At 41.1% G+C, this 27,832-nt stretch overlaps 1 protein-coding gene across 2 annotated transcripts; it reads left to right on the top strand.

Annotated features, from left to right (window-relative positions):
- Nucleotides 1-64: 64 nt before the first annotated feature.
- Nucleotides 65-26,213, top strand: SNX18 (sorting nexin 18). Of its 2 annotated transcripts, none has more exons than XM_016142352.2 (2): nt 65-1,889; nt 3,079-4,287. In XM_016142352.2, the coding sequence occupies exons 1-2, from the start codon at nt 263-265 to the stop codon at nt 3,081-3,083; spliced, it is 1,632 nt and encodes a 543-aa protein (XP_015997838.2). In that variant the 5' UTR covers nt 65-262; the 3' UTR covers nt 3,084-4,287. The 2 variants fall into 2 exon arrangements, with proteins under 2 accessions (XP_015997838.2, XP_015997837.2); XM_016142351.2 differs by lacking the exon at nt 3,079-4,287 and adding an exon at nt 23,143-26,213 and having other exon boundaries at nt 68-1,889.
- Nucleotides 26,214-27,832: the final 1,619 nt, after the last annotated feature.

Raw genomic sequence — 27,832 nt, 5'->3', positions numbered from 1 at the left:
CGGCCGTAGATTAGCGCAGCTGGGGACGTGGGAGGCCGCGGGCCCCGCCCCCGGCCGGCGGCGGCGGCGGCTGAGCTCGGCAGTCGGCGCTGCGAGCGGAGCGGCTAGGAGGGCGCGACTGGCGCGCGGGGGCACAGGGGTGCTCGCTGCCTTCGGGGCTCCTCTCCGCGCGCTAGGGCGCGGGCAGCCGCGTGGGCCCCTCGAGCGGGCCCCAGGCTCCGGGCGCCGGGAGTCGGGGGCAGCCCGCCGCGGCGCCGAGACCATGGCGCTGCGCGCCCGGGCGCTGTACGACTTCAGGTCGGAGAACCCGGGCGAGATCTCGCTGCGGGAGCACGAGGTGCTGAGCCTGTGCAGCGAGCAGGACATCGAGGGCTGGCTCGAGGGCGTCAACAGCCGCGGCGACCGCGGCCTCTTCCCCGCCTCCTACGTGCAGGTGATCCGCACCCCAGAACCTGGCCCGGCGGGCGACGGCGGCCCGGGCGCCCCGGCCCGCTACGCCAACGTGCCGCCCGGCGGCTTCGAGCCGCTGCCCGCGGTGCCGCCCGCCTCCTTCCAGCCTCCGCCCGACGCCTTCCAGCCGCTGCTGCACCCGCAGCAGGCGCCGCCGCCGAGCACTTTCCAGCCGCCGGGCGCGGGCTTCCCGTACGGCGGGGGCGTCCTGCAGCCGTCGCCTCAGCAGCTCTACGGCGGCGGCGGCTACCAGGCCAGCCAGGGCAGCGACGATGACTGGGACGACGAGTGGGACGACAGCTCCACGGTGGCGGACGAGCCGGGCGCGCTGGGCAGTAGCGCGTACCCGGACCTCGACGGCTCGTCGTCTGGCGGTGGCGGCGCGGCCAGCCGCTACCGCCTGTCCACGCGCTCCGACATGTCGCTGGGCCCCCGCGGGGGCTCGGCGCCCCCGCAGCACCACCCATCGGGGGCCAAGAGCTCAGCCACCGTGAGCCGCAACCTCAATCGCTTCTCCACCTTCGTCAAGTCGGGCGGGGAGGCCTTCGTGCTTGGTGAGGCATCAGGCTTCGTGAAGGACGGAGACAAGCTGTGCGTGGTGCTGGGGCCCTATGGCCCCGAATGGCAGGAAAACCCTTACCCCTTCCAGTGCACCATCGATGACCCCACCAAGCAGACCAAGTTCAAGGGCATGAAGAGCTACATCTCCTACAAACTGGTTCCCACGCACACGCAGGTGCCGGTACACCGGCGGTACAAGCACTTCGACTGGCTGTACGCACGCCTGGCAGAGAAGTTCCCGGTTATCTCGGTGCCCCATCTGCCCGAGAAGCAGGCCACTGGCCGCTTTGAGGAGGACTTCATCTCCAAGCGCAGGAAGGGCCTAATTTGGTGGATGAACCACATGGCCAGCCACCCTGTGCTGGCGCAGTGCGATGTCTTCCAGCACTTTCTGACTTGTCCCAGCAGCACCGACGAGAAGGCCTGGAAACAGGGCAAGAGGAAGGCGGAGAAGGATGAGATGGTGGGTGCCAACTTCTTCCTGACCCTGAGCACACCCCCTGCTGCTGCCCTCGACCTGCAGGAGGTGGAGAGCAAGATCGATGGCTTCAAGTGCTTCACCAAGAAGATGGACGACAGTGCGCTGCAGCTCAACCACACGGCCAACGAGTTTGCACGCAAGCAGGTAACGGGCTTCAAGAAGGAGTATCAGAAGGTTGGCCAGTCCTTCCGTGGCCTCAGCCAGGCCTTTGAGCTGGACCAGCAGGCCTTCTCGGCCGGCCTGAACCAGGCTATCGCTTTCACCGGAGATGCCTACGACGCCATTGGCGAGCTCTTCGCGGAGCAGCCCAGGCAGGACCTGGACCCTGTCATGGACCTGTTAGCGCTGTATCAGGGGCACCTGGCCAACTTCCCCGACATCATCCACGTTCAGAAAGGTAAAGCCTGGCCTTTTAGAGCAGATGATATGGGATGTATTGTTCAGGAAGAAAGGGATGACTGTGACAGAAATACTGTTATCTCTTTCAGACTAATCCCCTCCAGGTCTAGAATCGGGCAAGAATGTGGACAGCTAGGCCTTTTCCCCGGAGTGTACAGTGGGCAGGTAGCTTCCTCAAAATATTTCCAGACAGGAGTGGGTACTCTTCAGAGAAGGTTCTGAGAGTACTTTTTATGACATTGCTATCGTTTTGAAGTTTGGATATGGGTAATGAGTTTCTGGGATCTGTAATCTTGTGTCTAGGATAGAATTAAAAGGAGACCCAAACCGTGTTAGGCATCCATTTGAACACTACAGGGTTACTTATCCAGTGGGTTTCAGGAAGCTTGGAGATAATGGGGAAGAACGGATATCTGCAAATAAAGGTAAGTCTGCTTTCGCTCTCCACACCTCTCAGTCTCTGCTTGGGTAGAGGAAATTAGGGTCAACTCTCTGAGGTACCAGCTGGGGCAGCTTAAGAACTTCCTGCACAGGCTTTTTGTTTGCAACCTTTTAAAATTTTAGAAAGTTTTAATAAAATCTGTTTAAGCTCAGTCATTTTGAGTTTGGAGTCTATTAAGACAATTTAATATTAGTTAGAAAATGATGTAGGGAAACTACATAGAATGTATAGAATCTGAATATTATGTATGAGAGCAGTAATTCTGGTATCCCAGTGATTTAAGTGATTTAGCTGCCCAGCTGTCAGAGCTTGTTTTATTAGTAATTGTTAGTGATTCTGACTTTTGTTAAAGCACCAAAAATGGCAGATTATTATTTTATAAAATAAATCAGAGCTGTGATGTCTTTCCTAACATTCCTCAATAATTTGCATTCTGATAGAATGCCTTGAGTGAGAGAATGGGAGGTGTTGGGGTTAGGGAGGTAGTCTTGCTGGATTAATGTCATTTATTCAGTGGGGGTGGGGGAAAGAGGGGAGTCACCTAATCTAACTTACCGTGAGGGTAGACATCTTCTTGGGTTATCAGGTCTGGTGTTTAGTAATGAGGTGCTCACTCCCTTTCCAGATCTGCCAGACCAATTATGAACAACCCTGATTGTGACCTATCCCTGATTTTGACACATTCCTTTTATGAACTAAAATTTGCCTCTCTCGATTCTGTTTTCTGTTCCCTGGAACCGCACAGAATAAGTCTATTCCTCATCAACATGTCAGCCCTTTAGGCCTTTGGAGACAGTAGTCTCGCTTTCTTCCCCTCTGCTGCCGTCCTTCCCTTCCAAGTGTGTGACTCCTTCTGACTCATCAAGTGGGAGTTCTTCAGACACCTTGAATGTGTCATTGCCCCTGCTAAAATGCAGTAAGTAGTACCCTGGAACATCTGCAGTACCTATTATAGCAGAAAATAGTAACTTTCTTGGCAATTCACATTTTGTAAAGGCAGTCTAAGATTGAATAAACTATTTGAGCAACCATGTCATTGTCAACCTATGTTGAACCTGCTTCTACATTCTCTGCCTTTTTTTTTTTTTTTTTTGCATGAATTATTAAGAAGCCTTGACTTTTTGCTTGGTGCTGGTTGGGATTGACTCTTTGAGCCTTTAATACAGGACCTTACATTTAAATATTCCATTGTTTTACATCAGTTCGAACCCAGGCTGGTGGCCTTTTTACATATTTAAGTGAACTTTTGCACATTGTTGGTAAATAGTTGAAAGGTGGAGCCAAGTACAGACACCTGCAGCCTTGACTCGGGTGACTTGGTACTGCTGGTCGCATCAATTCATTCATTGGTTTTACTGACATTTATACCACACAGTCTTGTTAAATGCCCTGCTGTTGAAATTATTAGAAAATGTATGGTGTTTGGTCTGAGATCCATTTCGAGTTTATAGCAGTCGTGTATGTAGTCTATTACACCATGTTGTTTATTACTATTTTTTTAATCCCAAAACTAAAATTGTCTCCAATTGCTTGAGATTTGATAAACTTCCTTCATTTAAATCAGTATTATTGTATGTTGTTTAAACAGGTTCAAGGGTACTAAACATGATCTTTAGGCACTTTGGAAAGAACACCAATTGTTAGTGTAGTTTGTTTCTGCTGTAGCCTTGGTGTATAACGTACAGGGAGCCTGTGTCCCTAGATAACATCTTTAGAATGCACTGCCATTTAAAGCTATAGTGTGCAGTACATAGGGCTACAAGCATTTTCTTACAACCAGTAATTATCAAGGATGCTAGTGTTGGTGATTTTTAGGAATACAAATAAAACGAATATCATAAACCAGTCTAAAGTTTTTTTTTAACAGGTTTTAGGTGTTAAGAACTTGTTGTAAAAAGCAGCTCACCTCACCCTCCACCGCCAACCTTAATTAAACTGTTGCTATTGGAATTAATCTTTTGAGTCTGCGCACTTGGGATTTTGTTTACAGGTTGTTTTTTTCCTCCAAGGTCTCAAAGCATAATCACATCAAAGGTCTTACTGTGACTACTGAGAACAACAATAACAAAAAAGATGAATAAAAACCTTTCAGCAATTTAAACAATCTTTTGTTGTAAACATTTGGTCCAAATTTATATTTCAACTTAGGGAGAAATTAAAAAATCCAAAATAATTATTTCAACTCTTAAATTCTCATTGTTTACAATAAGAGAAAGGCAATTTCACTACTTCTGCATTTTAGACTTTCTAATCATATATTGGAAAGTCCACAGTCAGATGAAACAAGATGATTAGAAGATGCTTTTTAATTACTATAGCAGTTAAGAAGGGGAGTTAATTAGTTTTTTTCCCCCTCTTTAATTCCTGGGAGAAAGTACAAGAACATTTGGTTCCTCTGAATTATTCTTTTATCTAGGAGCTTTTCCGTGTTCTCAACCTGTGTACTGTTCAATGCTGGGTCTGTGAGCCACATGTGACTATTAAAATTTAATTAAAATTGAACAAAAATTTTAAAATTTAGTTCCTTAGTCAACACTAGCTATATTTCAATGCTTTATAGTTGATATCTACCATATTGGACAACAGATGTAGAACAGTGGTCCCCAGCCTTTTTGGCACCAGGGACTGGTGCTCCCATGAGAATCTAATGCTTGACGATCTGAGGTGGAGCTGAGGCGGTGATGCTAGTGCTGGGGAGCAGCTGCGAATCCGGATGAAGCTTCGCTGGCTCCCCCGCCACTCCTGCAGTGTGGCCTGGTTCCTAACAGGACACAGACTGGTGCCAGTCCTCGGCCTGGGAGTTGGGGAGCCCTGATGTAGAACATTTCCATCACCAGTGAAGGTTCTACTAGACAGTGCTGTACTGGACAGTTGACTATAGTTTAACTTTCAATTCTGTCATAACTTTCTCCAGCAAATTAATTTTCTTTTTACATACTTTTCAGATAATTTTCTTTTCACTTGGTCATCTCATGACACCACCATCCTTTCCATACACGCTTAAGTAATAAAAAAGGGAGGGGAGGGCAGGCTCCATTAGACCCCTCTTTACAGAACTTAACTGGCACTTAGCAACTGAGTAATAGTTCTGCAGTGTGAAGGTGTCCATCTGTTTTACAGCCTGCCTTCATGTCTCTTTTAGAAAACAACTGGTTTCAGGATAGACATCTGGAGCTGGTGAGGAACCAGCTTCAGAATGAGGGTAGAAAGCTAGTACTCAAATGTAGTGGACTGACATTTTCCCGACTATACTTAGTACTGAAAGCATTGCTTAAAATTAATCATGGTTTTAGTGTAAGTACTTTCTGCAAAAGTAAAGATAGCCATATGGTTCTTTTAGCTAAAAGAGCATTTTAGATTTTTAAATTACTTCATCAACTAATGGAGTCTTAGATAAACAGACCTATTTCAGTTAATAGAGTCGAGTATTAAGAATGCAACTTGCTCTAGTCTGTAGTACAGTAGATTGAAATTCAGACCGTTTAAATTTTATTCATATTTGCTTTAACAGGAATCCCTTAAATTCTTTGCTTATTGACCCCTGATTAGGCAGTATGCCCATATCTATCATAGCTGTATAACCTTGTGGTCTCAGTTTTTTCTTGAAATGGTAGCCTCTTATCTTTTCTCTATCAACCGTGCCTGCAGTCTGCCTTAATAATACTGATGTTGATGAGTTTGGGGTAGTACACAGAATATATTTTATTATCAATTTCTTAGCTTATTCAGTTCTGTTTTCAAAGTATGAGTAACCTCTCATTTGTAGTAAAGCTTAATCTGGATGACAGCAAGTCATGGTTTAAAAGCTTTAGGCTTATCTCTTAGGACATGTCACAGGAGGAAAAACCCATAAACATTAGATGATGAGAAATGTTGGTTTCATCTTTGTTTATGAATATGGACTAGAGGGAATCACTTTAAGGGAAATTTCATTATTCTAGAGAAAAGATATAAAATCATATAAAGGTGATTTATTGGTAAAATGTAGTCTGAGGGTGTGGAACAGGCAGGCAGTACTGTTTTCTGTACTCTTAAATATTCAGAGGTTATTTCATTGCCCTCTGTAAATGTTCCAGAGGGAGCTTTCTTTTCAACAAAAAACAGCTCTGGGACCTCAGGAATGGGAGGCGGCCAGCACTGGGCCGATCAGTCTTATGGGGTAGAATTTCACCATTGTACTTCCTTTCACCATGTGTAGGGTCACTCTCATGTCTCTCTGACATTAATTAAAGATAACTGGAGCCCCGGCAGGGCACCCAAGGTAAGGCTGGGCCACAGCAAGCCCTTCCCTGTCTGCTTCCCATTCTCCTGTAGCTAAAAATAGCCCTGAGAGGGTAGTGCCAGGAATACAGAGAAAAGGTCTAATAAGCGGACTGTTTATAAACTCATCCTTATTTTGAAACCTCTGGTCTAGGAATTGAGGTCATTCATTTTCCTTTTTAGCCGCATCTTAATCGAACCTACTTCTCCTCTCCCCTACTTCTACCCCCAGCTATTTTTAAAGAAGACTTCAGTTGTAGTCTTCACCTTTGGCCCAGTCTGTATTTTCTTAGTGAAAATAAGATTACCTTTGGGTCTTATGAAATGGATAACTTAGTTTCTTGGGTAAAACATCAATGTGACTGGTCATAGACAGGCTTGGCTAAGAAACTAGGTGGGGATACTGCTACCACCATCCTGTCCCTGGTTTCTCAGGCATCCTCAGAATCACACCAGGAAGCCTGTTAAGCTGACCACCACGGACCTGGAAGGAGCTAGGGACCTGCATTTGCATGTGTGTACTTCTGGTAACTCTTGGATTCATTTGAATTTTCCTCCTTATTTAGAAATGTCATCTGCACCAGGTTCCTGCCTGGTCATCTTAGGATTTCTAGAGACGATGGTGGAACATAAACCACCAAAAAGTTCTGTAAGGTGTCAGTTCCCTTACAAACATACTTCCCTTAGCCTACATTCCTTTTCTTCAGGCCAATTGAAAATCTTCTGTATTGTCTCAAAGTATTTTAAAATCAAAGTTTAATATCAAGTTAGATTTAATTTGCCATTTATTTATGAAGTTCTGTGATATCATGAACTAAATGATTATCACAAATAAAATGGCACAGTTATGCTTAGCTCTGTTTGGAGAGACTGCACCCAGAAGACCTGTACCATATATATGTCATACCGTGTGTGTAGAGCACAGACTACGTGCATGCATGTCTGCAGCGGGGATGCACAGGACTCTGTTGATCCTCACTGGGTTTTAACAGTGTTAGAAGCCAGGTGCCAGGTTGCTGAGAACCTCACAGGGCTATGCAGAAGAAATGGGGCTGACCTGCGTCTGATGAGGAAGCTGAGTCAGTCCTACCAGTGAAAGGGGACGTGCCACGTCAAGAGCCACATGTGCAGTCTCATCACAGTGAGCCAGCATGGAGTCTGGGGGACCAGTGTGTAGGTGTGAGGGGAGTTTTGGACAAGTTATTTTAACTTCTGTAAGCCTCAGTTTTCTTGCTGGCAAAGTGGGAATGCCTCATATGGTCATCGTGAGGATTAAATGTTATGGTTCTTAGTAGCTACTCACTAAATGCTTAATTTTGAAAAGTAGAAGGTGCTTTTACCATGGGAGGCACTGTCCTTTAAAAGATAATTCTAGTAATTTTATTATCCTCCAGGTAGCCTATTAACGACCAGAATTGTCGGCAAAAGTTAAAAAACCTAAAGAATCATTGGTATAGCAGTTAAATATTGTATTTTAATACAGCTGTTCTGAACGTCTGTGTTACCTGGAGCCACCGTTTTGTTGTTGTTCATATTAAAGAATTTTTGTAAATTGTCTCCTGTCAGCTGCTCCCTCCTCCAGGTTACTTCTGTCCTTCCACAAATCACTTTGACATTTCTGAGCTTCAGTTCCCTCATCAGTAAATATGAGTTTCATGATCCTACATTGAAAATAAAATACTCCTGAGTATATGCTGAACATGTAAACATTGTTTCAGGGTAGTCTCAATAGTGTTCTATCTTATGTGACTTTTTAATCTGGGAGCTTGAAAATCGTCTATCAGTTGAGGTGAAAGAACATTCGTGCATATTTAGTTCAGCAAACATGCATCAAGGGATTACCTCACCAGGTGCTGCAAATGCAAAAATGATTAATGCCTGGCCATCTGCCTGTTGGCAAGAGCACCCAAGTGTTCTGAAGCTGAGGCGTGGTAGATGGCTAGACAAGTTCTCTCTGACCCAAATGAGGGATGTAATTAATAGGGCCAGGGAAGAGAGAAATTGTGCTTGGGGTTTCCCTCCTATAAAGTGTATACTTCACTTTGAATTCTAAATACTATTTTCCTTCCAAAAGTAGAAACACACTTGCGGTATCGATCTTGTGTCTATGTCTTGATTAAACCTTAGTGTGAATGAGTTTTTGTCCATATGTCACTTACACTCCTTTTCTTAGCTTTTTACCTCTCATTGTGATTTGATTTTCCTCTTCAGATAAAGAACTTTAGCAGGTAGGAAGATAGTGGTAAGGGAGGGGAGCTAAAATCATTAGATTTATTCTTGGATCCTCTGAAAAATAAACCCGATTTTATTCAACAAATATTTAAGTGCCCATCATAGATCAGGCACTGTTAAGGATGCTAGGGTTGCGTCAGTGGCCAAAACAGAACCACCCTTGTGGAGTTTATATTCTAGCTAGGTGGAGAAAAGTGAAAAACAAACATCATAATAAATAATGTAGGAATGTGGCATATGTTAGGGGGAAAAAATGTAAGTGGAGCAGGGCAGGTGGGCATGGAGAGGCAGAATAAAGTATTAAACAGATTGGTCAAAGTAGACCTCCATTGAGAGGGCGAGATTTAAGCGGAGGCCTGGAGGAGGTGAGGGAGTTAACCAGACAGGTGTCTAGGGCGAGAGCTTTTCAGGCAGAAGATATAGCTAGAGCAAAGGCACTGTGGTGGGTGTGTGCCAGGCAGGCTGAGGAACAGTGAAGAGGCCAGGTGATTAGACCTAAGAAGGTCCAAGTAGGAGATGAAGTCACGGAAGTTCTTGTTTGTAGGGCTTTGTAGGTCATTGTCAGGACTTGGAATAAAAGCCTGAGGTCGGAACCATAGTAGGGTTTTGAGCCAAGGAACGACGTACAACTGGACCTTAAGCAGACTTACTCCAGTTGCTGCGTTGAGAATAGAATGGAGAATGGGTAGGGTGTCAAAACCATGAGCAGGGACCCAGAAGGAAACTATTCCAGTATTCCAGGTGAGAGACAGAGGAGACCTGGACCAGGGTAGAGACAATGGAGACAGCAAGGAGGGGTCCCATTCTGGGTTTTCCTAAGGAATCAGATGTGGCATGTGAGAGGAAGAGGAGTCGTCAAGAGCGACCAGTTTTTGACCAACAAGAATAGAGTTTCCATCAACTGAGATGAAGAAGGCCATGAGTGGAACAAAGGTGGGGATGGGCAGTCAAGACTTGAGGTTAATCCTTTTAGATTAACAGGCTCCTGCATTCGCTTCCACATCTCCCTCACCCCAACACAGACACAGGTAGTGAAGCCTTAGATCTAGTTCCCTTCCTTGGAGCACCCCACTTGGAGCCTGGTTCTTTTCCAGGTAATCATTACTGTAGAATGCTAACTGGTGTACAAGAGACTATACATTGCTCAGTTATTGGGTAGTGGGTGGAGGTAAAGTTTTTGTGTTCCTTTAGTGTATAGCTCAGCTCTTTTGTATGTGCATAGTAAGTGCTTCATGAATGCTTGTTGAACTAATGAAGTAGGCACTCAATAAGTACTTCCCAGTTGGTTTTGAAATATCTTCTGTGATTTTTGTTTTTCTGTTTATATGATGCTGAGTAACAGAGTTTAAATGTGTATGGGAAATAAAAATAGGGTCTGGATATATTTTATAGGTGAAGCCATTAACATGTGAGTGATTTAAAAGTCTTGGACTTACATACCTATGAAATGACATTCTAAAATTCATTGGGGAGAGGAGAGGAAGTTTTATTTTAATAAAGAAAATGCTTTATACGCCAGAAAAATTAATATTTTTTACTTCATAATTTTTATATTGATTCTTGAAGTCCAAACTTGTATGTATGTATGTGTGTGTGTATGTATGTGTGTGTGTGTATATATACACACACACATACATATACACACACATACATATATATACACACACATATATATACATATACACACACATATATATATATACACACATACATATATATATACACACATATATATATACACATACACACATACATACACACATCTTTCCTCTTTGGTAAGCTTTCATTATACAGCTTTACTGGGGTCCCTTTTACATAATTCAAAGCATAAGATCCAGAGACAATGTTCATCTGGTTGAATCACTTGGGTACACAAAGCACAAAGTTAGGTGTTGAGCAGTAGGTACCTGCCCTCACAGAAGGTGCTGTTCCATAGGGAGGGAGGAGGTGTGTGCAGACCATTGAAATAGGAGTAGATTTAAATTAATGCCTGTAGTAAGAGTGCATGAATGTCCAGACATGGATGGAGAATCATTGTCAAGAGGCTTCGATGGGTAGCATTTGGTTTCCCCTTTAAGAGACAGTCATTTTGACTTTTGGAGGAATATAGATGGAAAGTACATCCTTGATCCTAGAAATGCTTTATCATAGGTTTGATAAGCATGTAATAGCTGACGCACTTCATGCCCAGGGCTCATCCTTGGAATGGTTACAAATGTAACCCTGGCTCTATTGAATCAAACATGCAGCCTGGACTTCAGTGTTCTTAAAAACGTCCCCGCACATGATTTTGATGTGTTTCTGGGTTTACAATTGCTGCTAGAGGTGTTGGAGCGAGCATCATGGAAGTTCAGTGTATTGGCTTTTGATGGACAGGCCCTGGTGACAGCAGTAAAGGATGTTTTGGGGTGGGGCCAGGTGAGCCGCTCTTGGCTCTTGTAACGATTCAGGCAAGACATGTTGAAATCCTAAACTGAAAAGTTGTCCGTGGAGTGGGGAGGAGGAGACAAAAGGAGGGACTGTGTGCCTACAGGAGTGGGTAAGCAGAACGGAGGAGTATAAAATGACCTGCAGAGTAGGAGTATGGAACCCCCAGTGGAGATCCTTGGAGATGGAACAGTTCTGCAAAGTACAGCCTGCAGTCCAAACCTACCCAGACTCCTGTTTGTTCACAGCATTTGAGCTAAGAATGGTTTTTACATTTTTAAATGATTCCATTGTTAACCAGTCTATAAGCCTCAATTTACCTTAACCTGCAAAGCCTCAGATATTTATTCTCTGACCCTTAAAAAAAAGGTTGGTGACCCTTGACTTGGAGGCCAAACATGTTAGGGAGTTGGAGTATAAGTAGCGGTAGCAATTGCTAAGGTTTTTGAGTACTTATTATGTGAGCAGCAGTATTCTGGGCAGTTATATACATTGTGTCTAATTCCATTCAAGGTTGGGAATGACAGCAGAGCGGTTGTGAGCACTGAATCTGTAATGAGAGGGGAGTTGTCCCCTACCAGCTTCACTGTTAACCTTAGGCCATGGACTTTGCTTTTCTCAGCCTCAGTTTCCTTGTATGTAACATGGAATAACTATTTTGCATAGCAAATAATTTTAAGCTGCTGTAACAAAGTACCACAAACTGGGTGGCTTAAAAAAACAAATTTATTCTTTGATAGTTCTGGAGGCCAGAAGTCTGAAATGAAGGTGTTGGAAGGGCCACACTCCCTCCAAAGGCTCTATTGGGGAAGCCTGCCATGCCTCTGCTGCTGACAATCCTTGCTGGTTGTTGACCTGTACACTATGATCTTTGCCTCTGTCCTCACCTGGCATTCTTCCTGTGTGTCTCTGTCTTTTCCTCTTTTAATTACAGTAGTCACATTGGATTTAGGGCCCACCCTAACCTAGTAAGACATCACTGAAACTGATTACATATGCAAAGACCCTATTTCCAGATACCCATGAACTGCTTAACAACAGGGATATGTTCTGAGAAATCCGTCATTAGGTGATTTTTGTCATTGTACAAACATCTTAATGCACTTTTACAAATCAGACAGTATAGCCTACACCTAGGCTATATGGTATAGCCTGTTGCTCCTCGGCTACAAACCTGCATAGCATTGTACTGAACGAAACAATATGAGATTAAATCAAATGATGCAATCAGATGAGGTAAACCAGATGTGTGAGGCTGCTGCCGACGTAACATGGCATAATGTTTTATATCAGACCTCCTTATAAGTAGAAAGTGCACTCTAAAAGAACAACAAAAAGTATGGTATAATAAATGCATAAATTAATAATGGTAATTTATTGTCATTATCAAGTGTTACGTACTGTACATAATTGTATGTCTTGTACTTTTATGTGACTGGCAGCCTCAGTAGGTCCGTTTGCACCACCATCACCCCAGACATGTGAGTAATGCATTGCACTGTGATGTTATGGCGGCCAGGACATCACAATGGAATAGGAGTCTTCAACTCCATTATAATCTTATGGGACCACAATTGTATATGTGGTCCATTGATGACAGAAATGTTGTTATACAGCGTATGACAGTAAGGTCACAGTCATAGGTTCCAGGTGGACATGAATTTGGGGGGATACTATTCAATCCAGTATAGCTGTTAACTCCCTCAGAGAAGTAGTATCTCCATTTGGTGCCTGTGAAAACTGAGGCCTGGATTTCCAGGATCACACAGCTAATAAGGAGAGCCAGCATTTGAGTTCATTTTTTGCCTTGACCTGAGACCCTACAATAAATAGTTTGAGTGATAGAATATTTTTGTTCTATAGGTAGTCAACAGCCACTTAAAGGTTTGAAACTGAAGCATGACACCTGAATAATGATTAAAGAGCTAACATATTTTGAGGGCTTACTTTGTGCAAGGCATGATGCTGTACGTTTTATATATTCAGTATATTCATTTAAACATCATAGAAGATCTTGAGGTAAATGCTTTCATTGTCCCCAATTTGCAAGCAGAAGGTAAACCACAGAAATTTAACTGTGAGCCCTTGGAGGCATCCCGTACCAGTCAGCCTGCAGCCTGGCCGCTGGGCAGACAGGCTTCAGGAAGCATCTTCCTGTTAGCTGAGTACAGACACAAAGGGGCTGTTAGAGTAGACCAGGCTCGAGGGTGGCTTTGGAAAGGACAGGTAAACTTGAGACACCTGCCAGGTATTGTGGCAGGCCTCAAGGAGGTGGCTGTCTTGAGGAGTCTAGAGTTACCTTTGAGGTTTTCAGTTTGTGTGACAAAAAGTGGTGATGCTAGGAATGGAAATAGGCAGGTTAAGAAGAGGAGCAGGATTGGAGGGAAAGACAAGGAATGGGGCTGAAAGACAAGGAATGGAGTCTTAGAAATCCGATTTCTAAGACTTGTATTATATTTAGTTGTATTGGCAATATGTGGTTTTCATAAAAGCCACCTATTGTTTGCAGCAAGACATCCTTAACTAAATTCTAATAGATGGCAACATGGATAATCTGTAAGTTTTCATGTTTTATGACCTGTATGTCTGTTTTAAAATGATGTATTTCTAGGTGCTTTGTTTTGTCTTTAGTTGGTTATTTATGACCTAGTTCACGGAAGTCCTGATGTGGCAGAGTAAAGATTCATAGCCACCGGAAACCTGCCAGCTTGAAGAAGCAGGAAGACCCCAGGGTCAAGGGTATTCTTAAGTTTAAAACAGCTGATTTAGGAATTGTCCCCAAAGCTTAGTGATCATAATGTGAAGTGATGCGCCAGTCGTAATGGCTGCAGTGGGCGGCACTAAGGAAAACGATCACAGCAGCACTGCTCGCTAGTTGGTACCACAGCCTAAGTAGCAGTTTGTAACACTGAAGCTTACAATCACAATTCAGAAGTTAAAAACTAGACGTCATTTAGGAAAAATACTTGAAAGCAAGAAATAATGTTCTTTGCAAATATTCTTCTAACTCCGTAGCACTCTCAGAAGCGCTCACACAGTCGAGGGTCTTGGCTTTGGGGATATCATTCACATCTCCCTGGCTTCTCAGCAGCCGGTGACCCTGCACTCTCTTCTTGCCTCTTGTAGAGGTGCCTGTCTGCGTTGCAGCCTCTGTTAGATTTATTTTAGCTCGGATCTCCGTTTATCTTCCTAGAAAAAAAGAAACTAAGGTTTTACCTTTGATTAAAGGTAGTTGGCAAAGTTCACTCTTTTCTTTGGTATAAATGTTTGGTGTATATCAAAAAATCATCTAACTCCAAATGCTGGCAGCTTGCAAACATATCTAATGCTGCTTTATTTGTACAGGTATCTGTACACATATGTCAGGTAACAAAAGAATTAGGAAATTATGAACTGCAAACCTCAGGCATCAATTGTATTCTCTGGATTTATACCATTATGTAGATTTTATTTTATAAAATTAGTTATTTTTTTTTAAGTTTTATTATCTGTTCATGATTGTCAAGAATATTCTTTCTACCTCTTTATATTAAGATTCTATGGGTATAAAATCTTCTAAGAAAATAAACGATACGTGCGTTTCTTTTCCTCTTTTCAAATTTTAAAGTCTTTATCGATATTTGCTTGGCCATAACCATATCAACATTTTCACCATTGTATCCAGACTCTTCTGAAATAAAAATGTGTTTACAGAATTCTCTTGAATTTATCATTCTAGTAACTGTGACACACATTTAATATTCAATATAAGCTGAAACACAAGCTTTCTCTACAATGTCCTGGCAGTGAACAGCTTATTTTACCAAATAAGTCACCAGAAATATAATAATCATGAGACTTCACTCTTCATTTGTGGAATAAAGTGAGCTGTGTGAATCTGTGTGTATAGTAAAAGTAATCAAATGTTTTAAGATGTGATACTCTCACGTGAATGCTGACATTCATACTAAATGTCATTCTGCCTGTATATATTTGGTGATTACTGAATGAAGCTGTAAGGGCTGCTTAATTAGAATATAATAAGGCTTTTACCTAGAACAAACTACTTCTTATTGTATCTTCAAGACCAGACCAAATTTAGAGGCCCAGATTCTTTAAATGATTAATTTTTTTTCATCAACCCATTTTTTTTTTAATTTATCTTCTTTGTTCCAATCTTTCCCCTTCTCAAAAGTTCTCTTTCTCATTTATTATATTTGTGACTTGAAAGTGAATTTTAAATTAATTTTATCCTTGAATTTTGGTAATTCTTAGTTGTAGAGATCATTAGCCCCTTCAAAAATTTGCTCTCACTGACTTGAGTTCGCAATTACTATTTGCACCCTCCAGAGTTTATTAAATGGTCCACACCTGGAGTCCACTCTGTATGACATTGGGGAATGTCATTTTGATGGCCTGGAGGCTGTTCAGAAGCATATCCCTGAGCTGAGGCTTCTGAGGGGCCCTGGCGCTGTGCTTGAGCCATGCACTGGGGCTGATCCACGAAGCTTTGAGGTCTCCATGGATGTGGCAGTTCCAGTTGGACCAGGTACAGGGAACTACCCGAATTACAAAGCTGGACAGACCCGAGTTCACATGCAGCTGGACACTTTCAGTAAAGTTATTTATGTTCCTTGAAGCTTTTCTTTCCACCTCCGAAAATAGGAATGATAATTCCTTTTCTTTTGGGGTTAAAGAGAATAAAATGAGACATGCAGGTGCAGAGCACAGGCTTGCGTGGAGCAGGTGCTCACGTGTGACTGTTTTGCCTGGATGGATGGCCATTTTGCCTCTCTGTTAGGTGGATGTTGGCCTTTGTGTTTTTGAGACATTTTCTCAAAAAAAAAAAAAAATCAGAAAGTAAATATTGGAGCAGAGAGGGGAAAGTAATAACAAGAGTGTGGGTGGAGACCAAAAGGGAGGAAGGAAAGGGGAGGGGAAGAAGTTAATGGGGAGTTAGCAGAGACCAGGAGGGTGTGGGTACCAGTGATGTGAGGATAAGAGCAAAATAGGCCACTTGACCACATTAGCATTTTCTTTCAACATTTTGCATGTCCCAGTGAATGAAGAAAAACGGGCCTAGCCCAGTCTTGGGCAACATCTCAGCTGCCTGTGATGCCCTTAAGCTTGTCTCATGTCCCCCTCAGTCATGCTGTGGTTTTGGTTTTCTGGGGCAAGGCCCTGGGAAGACAAAATCTAGTTCATGTTTTTGGCACATTCATGATTTCAAAATTAAAGTGCTTGCCTTTTTTTTTATAAAAAAAAAAAAGAAAGAAAGAAAGAAAATGTAGCCTTAGGATCTCTGTTGCTTGGTGACCAGGCCTTTTGTATAATTGGTCTAAGGAGGGACGCAACATACTGAGAATAAGAGATTTGGTTGAGGAAAGGAAGGCAAAGTTCAGGTACGGAAATGACCCAGTTGCACTGGGAGTGTCTAGAACATCCAGCGAGCCTGGGGGGGCCTGGGGAGGTGGAAGACAGGCCTGGAAAGAGGGAAAATTGAAAGGAGGCAGACCTCAACTGAGTTTAAAATGCCTGAGGCAGTACAGTGTTGGAGAGTTTTTTTTTATCCCCACTGTTTAATTTTGCTGGGTCAGAAGTTCCCAGGAAAGTGATTTCTCTCAACGAATTAGAAGGAAATGATACATTTCAATTTAGTGCAGTGTGAACGGCATTTGCTAGCGTGCTTAGTTTGGCTTGTAGTGGGTTCTTAGGTGCTAATTGACTAGGTGACACCAGAGCTTTACTACTTTTCATTTTCGAAAAAACAAGTGACATTGATATGCTCCCTAAACAGTTTTTACTGATGGAAATAATTTAGTGGCTTGCAGTGTAAATAATGTAATGCTTTTGAAAATGTTTCTGATTTCCTAGATCATAATTAATCTATAAAATGAGTTTGAGTTTGAATCATTTAAGGTAATATTAATGAAACTTGTCATAGGATTACATTCTTTAGCTCTAATTATTTTGTGTTCATTACACTTGTGTAATGTAATCCCTCTAAAATGGAGTACATAAGGATTATGAACCAGGTTGTCGTTATTTCATACTCTGAAACCAGGCAAGATGGCTTCCATTGGCAAGATATAAAGAAAATGTTAGGAGAGGGATGGAAGTTCTGTGTGCCTGGGTCTGATAATGGGGAAGAGTGGCAAAGTGCCTTTCTTTGAGCCTGGGCAATTGGAATAAGTATAAAAATGAACCCTATTAGGAATTTTACATGGACAGACTCAGCTAAGAATACCCAAAGAGTCCAGAATATTTTGTTAATAACATTCCTAAAGCAAAATCAAAATACCGGTTTCCTCTTATGGCTCCAGATGTGGAAAGGGAAGACCCTTTTCAGCAGAGTGTAGCGGAGGCCCCACATGGAATGCTGACTGGAAAGTGGTAGGGCTGGCAGGCACGGGGGAATGGCGGGTTCTTTGCCGTGAGTTAGCTACGGGACTTTGGACAAGTCACTTAGCCTCCTGCTTCTAAGAATGAGAGAATTGTACCAAAAACTCTTCTAAGGCCCTTTCAGCTCTTTAAAAAAAAAAAAAAAAATCTGGAAACCAGCTGCTCCAAATCAGCCCTACTGCTTCTCCAGTGGGTATCTCGTTGGTACCCATGAGAAGGAAGTCCTCAATGTTTCTGCTCTGCCTCTTGGAATAAAGTCTTAGCATTATTAGTTTCTGAGTGAACTTTCTATCCTGTGGGAAAATTCTAATAATTCTCCCAAGTAATTTAATAATTAAATTGAGTCCTCAATTGTAAGCTCCTTGTCAACCTGTAAGCCTTTTTAGGAAGGGGCTCTCTGTTCTTTCTGCCTCCTTCCACAGAGATCCATGTGGAAGGAAGGACCGAAGTCTGTTAGCCTGGTGTTCTGGAGGGCAGCTGAGCTACTTTTGCTTCTTTGGGAGCAGTGAAATGGGGTGTGGTTGAAATATATCACCTCACTTTCAATACAACTTTTTCCTGTACTTTAAACAAATTTTAAGGATTTATTTTCAGCCTTGAGGCTGTACTGTTTCGGTTACCTTCTTGTTAAGTCGTATTTTCTTCTGAACTAGAAATGTTACTATTTTTTTTTTAATGAAGAATATACTCACACTGCTGTGTATTGTTGGCCTCTTATTTCATCTTAGAATTTAATACTTGACTACATTTTGTTTTCATAATAAAATCTTACTATACCCTTATATTATTCTAGATGCAACCACCTATTGTCTGTCTGTTAGCCCAAAAAACAGTTTCATAGTAATGTGTTTACATTCCCATTCTAAAATGTTTTTCCCTGTGACCAGTCCTGTTTTTAGTTTTCTTTTAAAACTTGCTCTATCCATGAGTATTATAGGGTCTTTTGTTTAATCCAACAGTGACCAATTTTCACCTTAGACTTCATTTTATAATTTCTCTCCCTTATTCTTTCATTTCCCTTTTCTTTTTAAAAAACAATGTAGCTTTGTTTTTGAGGGGAGGGGGCTGTCAAGGGTCGGATTCTTCTTAAATTAGCTCTTTAAAAAGTAGAAGTTTTGAAAACTTTAGCCTGTTTTTGTATTGATTCCATGATAAAAATGTGTTCCCTTTGTTCTTTGGATTCTAGGCAATGTTTTTAGCTTTTATTTACACGCCTCTTAGGTTTGTTTAAAAAAAAAATGCGGTATGGCTGAGAGAATGCTTAAAAGATGCTGTAATGCTTTGTTACATTGTACCTCTGCAGTTGCTGCATAAGCAGCTACAGACTAATTTTTAAAGGTATCCTAGAAGCCTGTATGATCTGTCTTTGCCCCCGTCATTTTCTTTGTCCAACCTTTCACTCCTTAAAGGCTAGACCTGATTGAAAATTTGGATATCTCTGCCTTTCTTGCGACATTTAAAATTTTAAATATGAAAATATGTGAAGTGTAGAAACGTACAGATATTTCCCAGTTTGAGAATTATCAAATCAACTGTATAGGTACTTAATTGTTTCAGGCATGTAAGTCTTGCCACCTCAAAAAATAACTTGCTCCCCTAAAACAAGAACCATGTCTCTTACATGTTATCTCCTTCGTATGGGCCCTTCTCCTGTACTCCTAATACATTATGTTGCCATGGATTTGAATCGCATTAAATGGGTAAAACTGAAATTCCAAGTGGAATTGGCTTTTGGGTGCTTACCCTCCTCATACTGTCCTTCATAGTTTGCACAGTAATTTTTTTGCCTAGATGTCCAATTGCACCAAAGCAAAGCCCATGTATTCCTAAACGGATTGTATGTTACTATTTTTGGTGGTAGTTCTTAATTTATATCATCTTCCAGTGGTGGTTGGGGACAGATACACCTTCTCTTTCCCTGTGAGATTGGGCTGAGGTTCTGAAAATAGTGAAATATGTGCTGCTTTTTTCACTGCTTTGTGACACCTAATTATGTTACTACAAAGATAATAAAATCAGATATCTTATAAATATTTAAGGACTTTATAGGCACAGTTAATGAATTGAATGAGGTTATTAAGATTCCAGAGGGAAAATTTCAAAACTGTAGTTTCTTTTACATACTCACAGTGTCTTCTGCATCGCATGTCAGAATAAAAGCCAGGGACCTTGTAAGGAAGGGGAGACATCAGATAGGTGGTACAGGAACCCCAGCACAGGTGTGGGGGTGAGGGTGAGGGTGGGGGTGGGAAGGCCAAGAGGAGGAGAGGGAATGGCTGATTCTCATCTGCTCACCTGGGCCTGCCTTGCTTTTTCATGCTGAATCATGCTCCAGTTTCTGTTCTAAATATTTGTAGTGTGCGCTTTGAAGTCAGTTATGCATTCAGATCCTATCTCCACCTCTTACTTGATTACCTGGTGACTCTGAGCTCAGAGAGGTTGAATAGCTTTCTTAGTTTCCTTGTTGCAAAAATAAGAGTTTCAGTAGGGTTGGAGATAGGGTATAGAAAACGTCTAGCATATGTTTTTACTAGTTTCGAAAGCTCCCATTCACTCTTCGTATATGCCCGTTCCCTGCCCCCTTCCCTGCCACTTCTCACACCCCCTCACCTCTAACTGCCTCCTTCCTTGTTCTCAGCGCACCGCCTGGCCGGTAGCATGTTCTCTGAGCATTTTCCTTTGTGACACATTTCACATATTATCTTGGAGAAAGCCATATTCAACTGTCATGCAGAATTATGTATTTGGTGGTCCTATTTCACTTAATGTGCTTAGTGTGCTTTTTGAGGTGGCTTCTTCAAGAACTTACAGGGGTGGGGACTTGGATGTTTAAATGTTTGAATCCCCCCATTCTAGCAGTGTGGTCTGTACATGTTAGGCCCTCCATAAATGTATGTTAAACAAATTAAAGTTCTTGCCCCAGAGCCCAACCTCGTGGGGGCTTTGAAGAGAGCAACATTTGTATTACTTACTAAAAATTTCATTCTTAGGAGAAAAACAAGTTTTAAATTCTCCTTGACCTCTTTGGTATGTCCACTTAAAAAGCTTAAAGATGTTAAATGGCAAAAGGTCCTTAGACCTCAGAGAGATTTAATACTTGCTGCTAGTGCCCAAGAGTTTTGAAAATGTACGCTAATGTGGTAAATTGTGGAAACGTCATACTTGTTCATTTTAAAATTAGTTTTTATAGATGCACATCTGCAATTTTATATAATAGAAGGTTGTTCCTAAGAGTACAGTGATCTCATTGGAGTTTGACAGCTGCAACTTAGTTGGCATTCACACAGCTCTGGGCCAGGTGTCAGAGTTCCTCTTTGGGACCCTCCTCTCCATCTTGAAAAGCCAGGCGCTGATAACTAGAGTAGGTAATACTGGCAGAATATTACCAAGACAGGCAACAGCCGCTGCACAGATACATCAGAATCTGAGCAGGGAAGGACACCGTGTGCTTGTCCTCAGTGCTGACACGGTGGGCGAGGGCACCTATGATCGAATCAGATGAAAAAATAGTTAAATCACTTGAGACTTTTCTCTCTTCCTGTTCCCTGCCTGCCCCTCTCTTTTCCTCCCCCACCCTCTATTTTTCTTACCATTGTAAACAAAGAATGAGAAATTATGAAATTTCCTATTCTTAGTCATCTTTTTGAAAAAATTTTCATTTAGTTCTGTCTCATATGCTTCCCTGGTCTTTTCAACTTCAATTCTTATATATAAATTGAGAAACTTGTACAAAAATAACAGAGATAAATTGCTACAAGAATTTTTTTTTCTCTTTTTAAGGGGAAAGTTGTGTTTTTTTTGTTGTTTTGTTTTGTTTTTACTATAAACTACAAGCACACAGATTTTGTTGCTTCACTAGTCCTGTCAGCTATAGTAGAAATGTTAAAAGTGCCAAACTTCCAGAGTGACGTGCTTCTTAGTGGAATCAGGGGTCTTCTCGAAGTGCGTTCATATAACACATGTCCGCTCTGTGGAGCAGAACCCACTTCTCTGCTGTGGGTTTAAGTGGAAACGAGGTGTCCTCTCTGTTCCAGGGCTGTGCTGCTTTTCCCTTAAAGATCTCATTTAGGAAAAAAATAAATGAAAATATACACACATACATACATATGAAGGTATCGTATTTGTTGTAGGTAGATTTTAATTTTTCAGGTCTTTTAGCTATGCCAAAAAAAAAAAAAATACATACTGTCTAATTTCTAAGGGCTTTATTTAATACCACATTTACTCTATATTATTATGTAGGAGAGATGAAGAAATTCAGAAATGGGGCTTTTTCTCCTGCATACTTTACCATTGGCTAAAACTAAACATTTCTGAAATTACAGCCATCCTTTTAAAGTTCCTCAGCTTCCTCACTTCCTCCTAAGCGGCCACCCTTTTCCCCCCTCAGTATCATGTTCTCAGCCTGCCAGGCCTGGGCTCCTACATGTTTCTCTCTTTCGCTGTGGTTTAGCAGAACGAGTGCTAGGTGGAGTCAGGAAATCTGAATTCTTGAGCTGGCTATGTTCAAGTAATTTGAGCTTTATTATCACTCATTTCCAAGAACCCATGGATATCCTTTATTTCCCACCTCTAAACATCCTCAGCCTTTTGTGTCTTCATATAACTGTGCTTCTAGTGGAAGGTCTACCCTCATGTGGCATCTGCCAGGATGACCATCCCCTTCCTCTCCCTTGCATATACCCTTTGGTGACCTTCTTGACAAGAGGCTGTGGCACCTCAGACTTCATTCCCAGGCCTTCATTAGGGCAGACTCAAATCCTTACAGCCCCTAAAGAAAATATGGCAAATTCTTATTTAATGGGGCCCTTATGCTCCAGATATGGGTCTCCTGATAGAATATGGAGTCAGAACCAGACCTACATAGATTATTTATTCCTTCATTGCCAGCTGGACACAGGCTTGGCAGCCCCAGCGAAGTCAGCCTCCGGCTGTAGGCTGCCAACATTGCCAGGCCCTCATCACAGCATGTCATGATTTCTAAAACACAACCCGAGTTGGTGCTAACATGTTTCAGAGTCTAGTTCTGTAGTCTTATACAATCATTCTTAAGTAAGACTTTCCAAGGAAGTGAGTTTGCGTCCTTTGCGGGGCATTGTTTTGTTTTTCTAGATAACTCTTAATGTACGTATATGTAACAGTGTCACACATTTTTTCATAAGAATGTGAAAACTACAGAGTTTCTTGGCTCGTCTTTTTAGGGACAGTTCCTTGCAATTTATCGTTAGTGTATTATCTATTGGAAGAGATAAAACATACCATACTTGGTCAATGGCAAATGCTAGTTTTAATAAGTGAAATTGTAGCAATGGAGGTGTTTTCAGTAACTTTACCAGATTCCTTCTTTTTTAAATAAGTGATTATAGTCATCCCTTTAAATTCCAAACGACTTTAAAATAGTTTAGGCAAGTGTTTATAGTGCCCATGATTCTGTTTACTGTGTAGCTATGCTGTTGGAATATATGTATATCTTTTTTTTTAATTAATTTTTTGTTTTTTTAAACTGCAGGAGCTCTTACCAAAGTAAAGGAGAGTAGGAGACATGTGGAAGAAGGGAAGATGGAGGTCCAAAAGGCTGATGGCATCCAAGATCGCTGTAACACTATTTCTTTTGCCACCTTGGCTGAAATTCACCACTTCCATCAAATTCGAGTAAGAGACTTTAAATCACAGATGCAGCATTTCTTACAACAACAAATACTATTTTTCCAAAAAGTGACGCAGAAGTTGGAAGAAGCTCTTCACAAATATGATAGTGTTTAATGACTGGACATTGGATTGTGGACTTTTTTCAGTTCAAGGATAATTTCTACAGCAGAATAAAAACTGCTATCAAAGAGCTATTGCCAACTATCAGTGGTGGTACAAGGATGGTTTTGTGTTAACTGAAACTGGGCTGAATATATAATTATGTAGGAAAGAAACAGTTAATATGGTTATATAATAGAAACAGTACCACACATTGTAACTAAATTATACTATGTATGCCTACACTACCATTGTAACTTTTGGAATAATGATTATACTATTTGCCTTATTGCTTTTTGAAGTATGGGTATTTTAGTGTAGACCTCAAAACCCATGAAGGGTCTCAAAGAAGCTGGCTGGCTAAAAAGCCTGCTGTGGATGCCTTTTTACTCTCATAGATTGGGATTACCTAAATTCAACCTGTTCTCTGTTTACAAACTCCAACTAGAGCAGCTATGCGACTTTGTGCCTTTAGACTCTTGGTTTTTCATTTCTCCACCCTCCCCCACCCCTTTTTTTAAGTAACCACAACTTTTCTGATTGAAAGAGTGAAAGGCCAGTGCATACAATGACAAACTGCTGGTAACTTCACATTGGCACTGGGGCAGGTGGGAGGATCCGCCGTCGTCAGTTCGCACAGCAGATTTTGTCTCCTGGCACATGCTGGTGAGTGCAGCAGAGGGAGATTCAGTTGTCATCTTGAACTATGAAGTCTGTTAGGGAAGAAAATGGTGCCACTCTATTCCCTTAGATGATGCAGTAGCATAGCCTCTTCACTCAAGTGTCCTGGAAACTTGGTGTGGAGATTTAAAGGAACACGTCTTGTAACATGGAGAAAAAGGAGTTTAATCAGTCGGGGACACAAGCACAGAATCAGTGAGGACACAGACTCGTTTTACTTCTTAGGAGGGTTTTCTTTTTTTCTTTTTTTTTTTTCTCTTTTTTTAGCTTGAAGATTTATTATTCAGTGTGATTTTTTTTTAATGGATCTACACTGTTAACTGATTGAGACTCCACTGTGATTCACTCGTTTACTTAATCAGATACTTTTCAGGGATGTCTATAAAATTCAGTGTTATACGTGATGAAAAGTAGTGTTGATTCAAGGAGGGACCAGAAATAATTTCTACTATTCCAAATGCTGAAAATAAAGAGTAATTTTTTTTAAGTATTGATAAGCCCCTAGGACATTTAACCTTAAAAATTATCTTAAATATATTCTTGTATTATTATAAGGGAAGTACAAATGGCTGGTACATACCAAAAAGATTCAAAAACAGCTTCATTTAAAAAGCACAAAGGTTCTGGCTTGAAATGCCAAAATCTCCATGTTTTTTTTATAGTTGCTGAGCTAAATAATGTGATTCTTGCGTTTACAGATGTAAAAATTGTCACTGAAAGGTTAAAGTATCTACTGTTTTTACGCTGCCTCAGAAATCCCTGGGTATTGAAACAGTAACACGGAAATAAAGAGGTCAGTTTGAAATATAGGTGAGTCACACTGATTAAAGGAAAGAGTAATTATTGAAATAATTACTCAACAGCACATTTACTCTAAAACGTAATCTCATATGGGTTGAATTTTTAAGATCAGAATATTATAATTTTGATCATAATTTTATACCTTAGGTAACTTAGAGCCACTCATGTGGCTTTGTCTCTACTGCAGACATGTGGAACTATAACCAAATATATTGTTCTCTAAAATGTAACTTTCTCTTATTGATTGCAAAATACAATTTGATAAACAAAACTCATATATAAATGTTAATTTCATTGCAGAAGTTTGGAGATTATAATTATAGCATTTAATTTAAGTTTGAGTGTATTGGACAAATAAGCACTATGCTTTTCAAATGATTTGAAAATCAGTTTTATTTGCCTCTTTATTTTGATGGTGGTTTGATTTTCTTTTTATTCTAAGTAAAATCACTAAACTCGGACAATGGTAGCATGGAAATTATCTGAGGTGTCTTATATGATTGTGCTTTAGCCAGGGTGGACATAGCTTAAATTATAAAAACTAAAGATGAAGTACAAAGAAGTATAAGTTCATGCTGCCTATTTAAAAAGAGAACTTTTGTTCTTCTTAACTACATAACATCATAATGCCACTGATTCATAAGGGGTTTAAATTCTGTGGGGTAGGACTCCAGCATTATCAGTGTTCATTTTCAACTAAGATTTTTATTTCTCTAACGTTCTTGGTCCTATTGAAACATTTCAGTATACAGAAATACTGCAATGTTAGCACCCAAGAGAAAAGCCATCATAATCTGTGTGCTGGTCATTATGATCAGTGTGGTACAATTTTTTTAAATAAACTATCATGCCCTTCATGCCATTATTTGTCTTTATTTCTATAATTTATCATTTTGATGATGTGTTTATAACATGAGGGCATCCACTTGAGCCTGATTTTGCTATTTTAATTACAGATGGAGTTGTTTATGTGCTGTAACTATCATGCAGTGAGACTGGTTCTCCAGCCCCACTTTGTAACCCCATTAGAAGAGACAGCTCATCTATTCTAGGCTGTTGTATCTGAAGGTGCAGTTTAAAGCCAGAATAAGGGAACACATTTGAAAGTGAAAGATAAAGTCAGTGCACATTGGCTTGAACAGAATAGTATAGTAGTTGGGATTTTCTTGGGCTTCATTGATAGTTGTCTTACATTTATTCATAACAATATGTTAGATTCTGAAATGCAGGTTTTTAATTATCTTAAATTTTGCTGCTGTTCTCATAATTAAGGACTTGAATAATATTTTAGTCTGTCAAGTCAAGCATGTAAAGTGTATGTATAAACCTTTAAATGTCATTTTTAACCAAGTTTATTGCTATGGCCATTTTTTCCATTTATGTCTGCATTTCTTCCAAATCTAATACGGTCTGTGTGTCTTTAAATCCATAAGCATTATTCAATTTTCTCATTTCCAACCTTATCTTTGGCTAACAGAATAAGTAAAACAGGGTATTATTTATTTATAGACTAAAAATGTTGAATATTGTTTTATTTCCTTAAAAATGTTATGATTAGTGCAGATCAGCCAATGTTTATTTTTTTTAATAAACAAAGGTTGCTTTATTTCTCAGCTTCAGTGGAATATTACAATTATTTTTCTCCATTTATTTAATGCGAAAGACTAATACAGAAAAACTGAGTGTGTTCCATGTCTTAAGCTTCTGTCTGCAGTCGCCATATGAATTGTTCATGAAATTCTATAGCTAGTTTGGTTAATTTAAAATCATAAGCCATTCAGGTAGTCCCACTGAATATCTTACATTAGTGACTTCAGTGACCGTTAAGCATACAGCAGTAAATTGTTAGCGAGATGTTTTGAAATAATAGTTACTGTGTGTCCAGCACCTGGCAGGCCAGCTCAAACCAGCCTAATTCAAACTATAAAGGATCACAGATGGGTACAGGGACCTGATGGATCCCCTATAGGGCCAAGGTCCCATCTGGAACCAGGCTTGCCCTCTATGTGGGGCTTTGTAATTGGTCAACTTCTTTTCTTCATGGGTCTATTTATTTATTAGTGGCTTGGCTTTCTTAGCATCTTCCAGTATGTCTAAAATGGCCAAACCCTCTTTTGGTTCACTGGTGTTCTTGGCCCAGTGGTGGACACCTGACCCAAGCTGGACAAATCAGCTGTGCGATGGGGGGTAGGAGAAGGGTATGGAAAAGGAGAGGTTCTCTTTAGAGTGTCTGAGAAAAGAAAGGAAATGGTTGGTACCTCATAATATGGACTTTATTTGGTAGTCCTCATAGCAAACCTAGAGATTCCATCTCTTGTTTATAGATGAGTTAAAAGGATCAGCAAGGTCTGGTATCTTTTGCCCAAGATTACTTGAGCTAAATGATGGAGCTGAGGTTCAAACTGGGATCTGGCTCAAGCTTGCGCTTTCTTAAACTAGATTACGTTGGGTTCATTACCCTGCTTTGCAGAAACCCCTAACACTTTCCCCCGGCCTCACTGCTGGATTATTAGGGATGCAGTCATTCTTTGGGCACTGGGCATGGAGGTACAAAGAGAATCTCTGAAAATGTGCTCTTTGCATTTATTTCTCTTGGGACAGGTGAATCTGTGGTGCTGTCACCACATTCCTGGCTGTTTTTGACTTGTATTTCTCTGTCTCAATGGAGAAGCGGGTAAGGTGTGATGTTTTGATAGTGATAATGAAGGGAGAGAAGGAAAAGAACCCAAACCTAGTGCTTTCCCCTTTTCTCCAATTCTCACATTCATGCAAATATAAACAGGTTTCAGTTGCCAGAAGAACAGCCTTGGCAGAACCACAAGGACTAATGTCAAGTCAAGCGTTTAATTCCAGTCTGTCATGGTCAGAGTTAGCCATGACAAGTTCTACTTGGTCACAGGTCAAAGCAGCAGAGAATGCCCTGTGTGGTAAGCTCAGGTGAATCCGAGAAGTGGTGGAGTAGACTTGTA

This window comes from Rousettus aegyptiacus, unplaced genomic scaffold, assembly GCF_014176215.1.
Source record: "Rousettus aegyptiacus isolate mRouAeg1 unplaced genomic scaffold, mRouAeg1.p scaffold_m13_p_8, whole genome shotgun sequence".
Taxonomy (NCBI): Eukaryota; Metazoa; Chordata; class Mammalia; order Chiroptera; family Pteropodidae; genus Rousettus; species Rousettus aegyptiacus.
The sequence above is the reverse complement of the archived record's forward strand: the minus strand, read 5'-3'. Positions and strand labels throughout refer to the sequence as shown.